Here is an 11,436-nt window from a genome sequence, read left to right on the forward strand (position 1 = left end):
GGACAGATTGCACTTGAAACACACATGATGCAGTGGATATTGGGAGTGGTCAACTTGTGTCATTTGAAAAGAGCTGGCCTGGAAGATTTATTGAGTCCTTGTCCAAGGTTGTGGCGACTATGGCAGTGAAGAAGAAGGCAGTAAAGATTGGGAACAGTAAATTGTATGACACAAATCCAATCTACTCTCAGGTACTAGGGTTGCAACAGTCTCGAGAAATTAATATCAAAACTGTCCTTGTGCATAAACTGTCACCCATCTCTACCTCCATGTTTGATGATGAGGGCAATATGAGAATCGCAACTACGAAATCCACACTGAAGAAGAAGCTGTAGGTGACACATCGCTTAGTTGAGAAATCAGAGGTAGAAATATCAGATGGATGTGCTCTCCTTTGTGTTATAAACTGGCCTAATCATGGAACTGTGGCAGATTTTGTCAACGTCTTCACGAGGAAAGTGATGAAAAGGGTTGCCAACCAGGACACATACCTGATCTTTGATCGCTACTTTAACTTTAGCATTAAAAGTGGAACGTGTGCAGCTTGAGCTGGTGATGAAGCGAGCCCAAGACACAGACTGCAGTTACATACTCCATTGCCACCTCTGAAACTTGTCCTTACAGTTACCTTGAATAAGATACAGGTCATATATCTGATATGTCAGGACTTGATCCATAAAGCACAGGAAGAGCCAAGTAATCACAGTCTGGTCATTACCTCTACTGACCTTTTACAAGATGTAATTCAGGACGGCATTGTCTTCCACAGAGAAGATCTCCGGACTTGGCAAAAAGAAGCGGATGTGATAATCACACATTAAATGGTTAAGACTGCTGAAAGTAGAGTGCAAAGAATAAATGTTGTATGTGAGGACACAGATGTTTTCGTCCTTATGCTGCACTACTACAGGGAGTTGCTGATTTGCCATCTCACTCTGGAAGGAACATGTTATGAACGAACCACTATAGACATTGGGGCAACTGCAAGTGAGGATGGACACTTGCTTTCACAGCTGCTAGCTACTCATGCTCTCTAAGGCTGTGACACCGTGGCTCAGTGCTTTGGTGTAGGAAAAACAACATCTTCAAAGTCCTTAAGAGTGGTGTAGAACTGCACACATTGGGCGTGTTATTTGAGAACATAGGTGACATCATTGAAGAAGCAATAGTATTCATGGCTGCCTGCTACGGGTTCAAAAACGTGATGACGTCGAACATGTCTGAGGTCCGTGGAGAAGTCTGGACGTGAAGAATGGGTAGAAAAATGTTAGTGTTGCTCCACCGGAGTTGCTGGAAATGATAAAGTGTGGTTGTGGTACGGATACACCCTGTTCCACAGCAGCTCACTTGCCATATACAATGTTTTGTGGATGTCACGGGGATACACACTGCCAGAATGAGCACACCAGATGGGTGACAAGTGAGAGCGACTTGTTAGAGTACTGAGTCAGTAAAATAATCATAATCATGTTATGTTATGTTTTCAGTAAAACTTTGCCGTGATCTTTACAGAAATGGTTTATTCGGATTCTTTACCTCTCAACACACGGGGATAGAGACCAAAAACATTTTGATTCTATGTGTAGTTAATGGGATATCGACACAAACAAACATTTCCGTAATGACCGCCCTAATTTGCATATTCTATGCCTATTCAGCAAAAAAATATTTGTGTACACTTTACTGAAATGGCTTAATCTGATCCTTTAGCCCATAAAACATGGAAATAGAAACCCAAATAATTTTGATACTATGTGTAGTTAATGAGATATTGACAAAAACAAGATTTTCCATAATAGCTGCCTTAATTTTCATATTGTGCGGAATGCCCAAGATTGACATAGTGGCATCATTCAGATTCTTATAGTACAGACCTCAGAGGTATAGAAACTGGAGTTTGGCAACCGAACTACCAATCTAACCAAGTGATGACCCTTACTGTTATAATAATCATAATTTTTATCAATGTAATTAAATTTAACTTAAGTTTGCCTTGCTTAGGATTAGTAAAGAGGTAAGATATGGTTTCATTCATGTTACATTTAATATAACTCTACCTACCCCACTCATCCACTTTAAAGTTACTAAATGTATGATTTTGTTTCTATTATTTGCATTGTATTTCATTAAACTTATATAGGTTTAGACTACCTATGAAAAATAGTCAGTGCTATAGTAATTTGCACAAATGTTTCACATGGGACTAGCGAGACCTTACCACATTTTGCGGTCAATGTATTATTTACAGCCAGGGCCTGCAGACTTGGTCAAGTATGTATTTATGTATGTCACATGGAAAAGTCCCCCAAGATATCAACAGAACATAGACATTTAAAAATAAAAGTCAATGGTCATTGAAGAAATTAAAATCGATTTTTTTGGAACGATTGAATAATAATCAAACTTAGTGATATGTATATTTGATGTGTGCTGTATTACGTCTTAACTACCCTATATTATATAACATTTTTGTCATTTAAAGAATAAACATCAGTTATTGTTTGTAATATTAGGCAGCTGAGCGCGATTTTACAATAGTATTCGTTGTAACGTTAGGGATTATGATGTTGCAGAATAATTATTTCATCTTGACAATGTATGTTATGTACTGAATGTGCTTGTCTACTTCATAGTGAAGTTACACGTCATGTCAATTAGCCTTGTCAGTGAACTTATTTTGACTAAGATTTAATTTAAAACATTTTCTCTTGCTACTAAGTCAGGGTAGGATAATAATTAAATATATTCGATATTTGTTTTTATCTAAAACAACTTTTTATATACACATTTTACGTTGCTGCGACTGCAACTGTCATTAATAAATATACGTTAAACTTACTGGACCGTTAACGCCAGGAAACGGATACAAGTTGTTTATATACAAAATATTCGTCCACCAATACTCCTTGCAGTACTCAGCCATTTCTTCATAGGTCGATTGATACATCGGTCCGTCAAATATGTGTAGAATGAGGTATGTATAAAACAACATTACAAACAGCAACACCCATGTTATTCTCCAATAGCGATGAATGTAATACACCAACCAGTTCATTTTACCATTGTTTCTAGCCATCTGTTTCATTGATAGATATGTCACTAACAAACCACTACAAACAGAAAATATCACACAGTAGGTTACACCTAGGAAGAATACATTCAGCAATTATATCTACGTTATAAGGTGGAAATGTGTATTATTTTATCAAGCTGTCTAATGTCAAATATGTGTAGAGTATAATTCACGGTATTTTTTGGTCGGATCTGTTACTGGTTGTTTACATGGTGGTAAGTTTTATTCGTATGTCTCTACGGATTCATTTTGGTGATGCTGATAGCATCGAGTAATCTTACTCGGACATGAGGGTTGACTTTCAGATTTACCTTCGAAATTACTTCATGCTGCATGCATTTATTAAGTGCCTCAAATTTTCACAAATTGACGAGAAGGCTATACATACATAGCGTATACAATATATATGTGTTAAATACATTTTTTGTATACACAAAATTTAAGCACGCAAAGCGCGACGACCACCGCCTTTCAAGCAGGATAACTGGACGAATCTTTGTGAAATTCTTAGAAAGAAAAACGTCTAAGAAAAAATTTCAACCTGTTGCTAGATCCCAAAATGTCGTGAATAATTGTCAATCTTTGGAAGGGGTTGCCCTCGAGACCAATTGACTGGATCTGGTTGCAATGAAGACATTACCTCGATTTCATTGTCGTAAACCACGGGTTATATGCGCCAATTGAGTCGTTGACGTATTACACCAATTGGCGCGTCTGTCTTACGTGTGTGCCTAATCCATTTTGATTTTTAAGCACAAATGTGAAATTTTTATATTGTATATGATTAATCATGCAGACCAGTTTTCCACATCTGATTCGATATAAAGATCCACAATTTACCAACCTTAAATAAAAGAAGGAGTCCACAGAATACGTTGCATTCCATATCGCTTGATACCAAAATCCTTTGAAACAGTTGAGAAAATACTTGAAGTTCTCTGTATAAAAAAATCAAAGATCATTCGACTTTTGAATGCGCAGAATATAATAACTGCGCCATCTTTGAAACCTGTTCTCTGTGTTTCACGTATTGCGTGACGGAGAAAGATCGAAGTTGCTATTATAAAGCTAAATACGTAAAACTAAAGAAACTCGCGTAATATTAAGACATAATGAAACTGGCTTATTATAATGGTCATGATCTGAACTTGGTCCCATGTGTGAACTGTTTTTAATAAAACAAAATGCTGAATAAAAATATTTTTTCCCGGAAAAATTGCATTATTTATGAGCAAATATTTCTTGTTTCAGACTCTCAGTTGAGATTGGATAGTAGAAATTATACTCCTGACATTCGTGGAATGTTTTGTAGTTTAATATATTGGTCAAGCAATATTTCAAATATGTTGGTGAGTTGATGTGTTATATCGTAGTCGCCCTACCTAAAAAATCAAATTTTAACCCTTTGTATTATCTTGTTATTTATGTCAGCAAAATTCAGAGGGACTAGATTCCAAAATTTCGGGGGAACACGCCCCAGAATCTCCTTGAAAAGTTGGGCCTTCGGAGAAAACAATTGCGCCTTCGGCACTAGGGATGGTGAGCCGATCTCGCCACCGCCATGCAAATATCGTGTCGCTAACTCTGATCAGGCGCGTTGAATGCAGGTACTGAGAATAGTTGTCACTAATCTCAGATGTCTTGGTCATTGAAGGAACAATCGAATATTGTAGAACAGAAACTTTAATTTGGAAACAAAACAGTATTTGTTTGATGGAATGTGTACGTTCTCCAAACAAACGTGGCTTTCTTTTATATTGAAATTTGTTATCATTAATTTTATTTTTTGTTGATTTATGTACTAAAGATTAAATACTGATCTATTAAATTTTACATCGATAAAACCACAACGCCTATCTTTCATATATGTTATTTGTTGCCCACGCGTATACAAAACAGTGATTCCTAATAATTTTCTTGAAAACAAAATAGAAATATCTATTAAATATCAATTCATCAATTGTTTGATTAATTTGTTTTAGATACTGGATCGGTATAAGTAATAGAGCAGTGCATTGTATTATGACTTTTTGAAATCGGTTACGCAATTTGAGTTATATTGCCAAGATAATGTTAATTACACATACTGATATTATCTTTTAATGTATAGATGAAGCAAAAAAGAACAACTTCGGACTTTTTTCTGTTTCAAAGTGTTGTTTGTCGTTTGTTTGATTAATAATTCAGCTGAACAGTATAGTAATAGAGAAATAAAACAGAAAAAAACTAAAGATAAATTCATACATACCGGTAACAAGAAACATTGCTGTAAACACGTGACCAATTAACACCCATGAATAACTAAGTACACGTATTCCGTTCAAACACAGCAGATATGGAGTGGTTATCTTGGCCGACAGAATCTTACGACCATTTTCCAGGAACGAACACGCCAAGATGAACTGATGGATATACCCTAATAAAAAGACGAATGGTTATATAGGTGGTTTTTGAAAGTCCATCGCGATGATATTTATTCTGCATTATACATAACCATGCTAATTATGATATCTGCATATATCGTTATAGTACACAGCAGATTGATACAGTATATGGGAGCATATAAGAGCAAACATGCATGCATACATGGCTGGGAAATCTTGTATAAGCTAACTCTCCCATTGAAAACAAATTATTGGAAACAACATACATATTTCTACATAGGGGCCACCATGTTTCGATTCACACTTTATCTGTCAAACCGTACCAGTCCGACCAATATATGATAGTTCTTGATATTGCAACGCAGTCAACTCTCACACTATACCCAGCCATTATACAGCAAACCAATAGATATACACAAATAATTTGTCTTCAATGAAATAGCTCGTGGATAATATTCGCTCACATTCGACCGGGTTCAAGCTGCATGCATTGGACTGTACAGCCTAATAAAGGCAGCGTGATGTGCATCTAAACAATACACTGTTTATTATTGCATTGTTACAACAAACTGAAGAAAACTGTTGCAACTGAACAAAATATACAGTGAGGTGCCCTATCATAGGGTTCAGTAAGATTCATACCTCTGGATTAAAAATTGGGAAACACAATGATTGGATAGTAATGTTGATATATCAGCTTTAAATCGAACTTGCAACTTATTCCTATTGCGTTCGTATTGATAGTAATTATTATTAAATGGCTTATGTAAATCGAATCTGTCTTTTTCTTACAACATGTATTTTAATATAATATCATACAGTGGTTGTATCGCAGCTAATATCTCTTGGAATTGCATCAACGAATAAGAGAGAGAGAGAGAGAGTCATCAATCATTGTGCAGACGTCGACATTGATACATAATACAAATTATTGTTATTATATATAGTTTAAGCTACTGATATGTTTCAGAAATTCTTTTCAATAATAAACCTCTCGTATTGTTTTTTTGGCCCTCTATAGCTGTGACCAGTTGCTTCATAGCAGAGGACGCTATTTACGAAACCATGGTCACGGATGTATTTAAATGAAGTTTGTAGACACCTGTCTGATGTATCATGCAGCAAAATAGTCTTGTTATAGGTTTTGGGCTTAGTCATGGCAAATTAAAAAAAAAAAACATTTCCGGAAACTACAAACATTTACTGTATGTTAAAGTACCTTTATGTGTGACTCTGCCACCAGCGTTACTGTGAACTAAAATCTTTTCGTGAGTAGGTCGCCTGATTTTAATGTATATATCATATATTGTACCGATGACAACCAAGGCACCAAATATGACACAGAAACATCTGGAATAAAAGAATAAATGAATGACAGCCAATAGTCTTACTACCAGCTATCAGTAAAATGATTCATCCGATGGCCTGCCCGCTTCACTGTCAATTTCCGTTTAGTCACGTACAACCTCGACCGGAGAAATGCGCCCATTCGTAGCTTGCCATATGAGTATAATTGTAATTAGTCCAAGGTTATTGGATTCCAAATTTACAGATTTTCAATTTTCTAACGATGGTTTTAATAAACATTCAGTAATATTACCAAAGTCTGTCCTTTTCTACCATGTTGTTGTCCGTTTGTTGTGTGTCCAAATGTCCACTAAAAGCATTTGGATATTCACTTTCTGACTATGCGTGTTTTTATTCGAAGATGTGGTTATTTTTACAATAATAATGACAGTGATTATTCTAGTCACATACTTTTCAATTCAGTTCTGTACTTACATTGTTGCTATGGCACCAGCATCCAGATCATAATCCTTGTTACACGTAGAAGTCGAACTCATCCGTAGATGGGGAGGAAGAATACTGGTCACTGAAAGACAAAACAGTATCGACGTTTTAACATATCATGCAAACGGAAAACACGTCATTATCTCATTATCATAAAATGAATCAAACTTACCGGTTTCTACTATTGTGACCACATCTTCGTTTCCGCACGACTTTGGAACACAGTATCCTAATTTAAACGACTAAGAGAGGTCTTATTAGTTGGAATATGGTTTAGTGCATTGGAAATAAAATTAAATAATTGTGTATGATAAAATGTTTATGACTACATACCTACTTTTCTACTTTGTAATCGTAATCACGAAATTATTCATACAACCACAGGGAGCCCAGGAACTATAATCAACTGTAGTACGCAGTCTCTATAAGCGGGGGGGGGGGGTATCGGCTGGTATCCAGTGTAAGAAATAGACAAGGGATGAAGGCTCCAGTCAGCTCACATTTTTTAAACTCGAAAAAAACAGACGAAATGAATGAAAAATAAAATCTAAAAAAAAATACCAGGTTGAAGAATATTAGTTGCTCCTTCAAATTTCGCCAAAGCCTTACCTACATTTTACCGATATCTGCAGAATAAATCAAGAAAACTACACAAATTGGACTCCATCTAGGAATTCCTAACGGTTTGCCCGAACGCACGGCACAGTTGGAGGCGTGGCCTGTTCAGCATTTTGTCAACAACCAATCACAAGACTGGTTACGAACCACATCGAGGTCACGACTCGGTTAGCCTTGCTCAACTGGTTCGTAACCAGTCTTGTGATTGGTTGTTGACAAAATGCTGAACAGGCCACGCCTCCAACTGTGCCGTCCGTTCGTGCGTCTATTTCTTACACTAGATACCAGCCGATACCCCCCCTCGCTCACAGGGAGTGTGTACAGTTGAGCATAGTTCCTGGGCTCCCTGTGATACAACATGTTTACAAGTAAGACATTTTATCAACTTATTTTTTTTACAGTTTTTAATCTTTTATTTTACAAACGTCTTTTTTTCAGAACACGGCATATTTCTTTTCATAGTTAAAATATGATTTTTATTTGTCAGTTTTTTAATTAGTGTATATGGGTGTTCGCCCGTTCATTTGAGCAATGCAGAGATGGTCGCTTTTAACAGTATCGATATTGGTTTGCTCTGTCGCTCGTTAATAAAACGTAGTGCTTTTGTTTTATTATAAAAGACAACTTGCAGAGAAAATTATTTGAACAGCATTGTATATTTTAACGTCACGAAAGCCATTCTTTGCTAGAGGGAAGTTTTTGTTAGAAACATATTATGTTGTTACATTTGTGGTACATTCGCTTAAATACATAACAAATTTCTTACTGGTAGTATTAATGCATCAACAGTAACTAAGCAGTAATTCGCATCAAACGACGACTCAGTTGGGGTATCTTTGACTGCTTCACACTGACTGAACGTTCCAAGTGATTTGGTGTTTCCTGTAACCATGAAATCTAAAGGCAACTCGCCATTTGCAGAAAACACTGTAAACAAAATAGGCGAATAAAATATTTGTTATCACTAAGTTGTTTTTACGTCAGCAAAATTGTGTAGCAGTGTGTAGCCATCGGTGTAATAACTGCAAATATGTAAGGTTATCGCTCAAGCATATGACATATTCACTCATCATCATAAATTCCGGAAATGAATAATTATGTACATCACAGAAAACATGAACTGCAATGATGTAAAGGTATAAACTCGTATTGTTCACAGGAATGACCTTATGTATCGTATTCGCTTGTAGTGACGGCTCACTGCACTGTACAATGAGTAAATCGGGATAAACAAAAAAAATCGTAAACAAGGTGACAAGCAATGTCTGAACTGCCATCATCAAAGTCTTCAAAGATGTAGTAAAGTGATAGCCTGGATTGTCTGCAAACAATGAACATCTTATCGTATGATCAACTACGTAGTATTGCATGATGCATATGACACATCTACTTCAGAATATACATCATAAAGGTGCGGTCTATGGAAACACGCCAGCAATGTTCTAGGTAAACGCAGGTCGACCTTTTCAAGTGTGATTCTGTTGCTAAGCAGTTAATCTCGGACTATCTTGTTCTATTTAATAATAACACGTTTAATAGCTGCACTTGTAGTGCGGTCTCAGGGAGGTATTCAACTTTATTTTGGGTAGGAATGCTCTGCAGCCAATTACATCGACGTGGGACGTTTTTTGATAAGAAATAACCAAAATTGTGGTCGGAAATTTTAAAGAACAAAGAATTCTGTTATTTCGCACATTCTGGGTTGTCGGTGTTATTTTGTACATAACAGCGTCGTTACACCCGCTGACATTGACCTTTACCTGTATTTATTGTATGCCAGTGATCAAATAAATATTGTCTTAACCTTGAACAATAAGGCAACTATTAAGTTTCAGGGCGAACACAAATGTGGATTCCTTGACGTACAAAAACAGGCGACAATAAAAGCGATGGATAAAAATACATACTCTGTAAGGCGTATAGTTTAGATTCTTCAAGATCGCAGTAATATTCTTCCAGATCTCGACGACATTGCTCAGATATATTCATCCGTGCTGTGCTGTGGACCAAGTTACTCGACCCATTGTTCCGTACACATGGGAGGCGGGACGCTGCTTTCCAAACGTCGTCCACTAACGACAAGTATTTAAAGTGATTGGAATCTACAGTCCCAACAATATCTGGAAGGAGCGATTCAGAAACAGATAGTTTGGCGGCAAATGGTGCAAAACCTTTGCTGAGCGCGTGCGCTGATACGTGGGAGCAGTGGCTTGGAAGCAACAACATCAATATCACCAGTTTGTACAGCAGTTCCATGTTTTCTGAGATGAAACTGTACTTAACATCAACTGAACAGCTTGCTCTGATAATCACAAACTTCGATTAGTCATCTCTACGTCATTGGTCATATTTCACAAAAGGTATGTGCACATCATGCATATTTATCAAAGATGAGTCACTAATCCGCCATATTTAAATAGCTTACATGCATCAATGTAAATTAAACAGAGACACTATACATATGCAGATTATTTAGTTTGAAATATTTGCACATTAAGTTGCAATTTTAGACCAAACTAGAGTGACATTTAAAAACAAATGTTTTTCTATCCCTAAGTCAGGGAAATAACATTGTAATAGGTGGGATTTTCTGTGGGCAATTGCTGACATTTCTTTTGTAATATGCATAGGACAAACATTCCAATAATATGTAATGGAATGAAAATTACCTTTTGGCCTGCGACAAAGTAACATCTGAGCACTGTGTGATAGAGAACGTGGGGATAAAGGTCACACCGTAGTCAGCGTAGGTCAAAGTACTGTTTTAAACAAAGTACAGAGTTAGTTGTGTCGTCAAAAGACGTGCTGTCCAAGAATAGACCTATGTCATATGACGCTTTACTAGTTAATTTTGGCTAAAATAGCGCTTTGCCGCTGGTGTTTATTCGTGAAACTACGCATTCCACTCACGGAATTGACAGTATAAACTTATTTCTGATTATGCAATTGCTAGGACTAGTATAGTTTGGTAAGGAAATGACTGAAATGAATGAGAGGACCCTGACCGGTAGCGTCAATGGCACGAGTCACTTATTTTCAGACATGACGTAGTGCTAAAGAGATAAAGAGATTGTTGTTTGTATAATGATTTTTGTCTGTATCTTTTTATGGCATTTGTTACTCTATACGGGGAGATTCTTTGGTGCAAATTACATACAATCAAATGAAAAGGAACAGAAACCCTTTAAAGTAGGAGCAACGGTTAGTGCAGCTGAAGTTGGCAGAACTGAAGTTACTTGCGTGGACAATGTTGAAATTTTGGAGAATAGAGCAACCAGAAGACGAGTATATAACTGTGGAAACCACTTGACATTCCAGCGTTTGTATATACTTCTAGTTCATTGAAAACTGTAAAGAACTTAGCCCAGCTACCAGTGTTGTGGTGACCACACAGTCAGAATCTGGTTGACATGCTAACCTCCGGAAATTAGTAGTGCTGAGAACCTGCGTGGGACTAAATACCCCACATTTAGTACGGAGACACAGAACAATCAACTGCTAACAGAGTTTGGGCCAGGTTTGGAGACCACGAGTTTACTGACATCGATGGACCCTTCAGACATATTCCTG

General features: G+C 36.8%; 1 protein-coding gene across 1 annotated transcript; it reads right to left on the reverse strand.

Annotated features, from left to right (window-relative positions):
* Window positions 1–505: 505 nt before the first annotated feature.
* On the reverse strand, window positions 506–10,122 carry LOC146734342 (nose resistant to fluoxetine protein 6-like). The gene is made up of 9 exons (XM_085508586.1): window positions 9,774–10,122; window positions 8,633–8,793; window positions 7,421–7,490; window positions 7,240–7,330; window positions 6,677–6,807; window positions 5,322–5,489; window positions 3,918–4,011; window positions 2,840–3,110; window positions 506–628 (listed from the first exon to the last, which is right to left on the reverse strand). Exons 1-9 carry the CDS (start codon window positions 10,120–10,122, stop codon window positions 506–508), a joined length of 1,458 nt encoding a protein of 485 aa, XP_085364712.1.
* Between the last annotated feature and the right edge of the window lie 1,314 nt (window positions 10,123–11,436).

Source organism: Saccoglossus kowalevskii, chromosome 15, assembly GCF_978046115.1.
Source record: "Saccoglossus kowalevskii chromosome 15, keSacKowa6.1, whole genome shotgun sequence".
NCBI classification, from domain to species: Eukaryota; Metazoa; Hemichordata; class Enteropneusta; family Harrimaniidae; genus Saccoglossus; species Saccoglossus kowalevskii.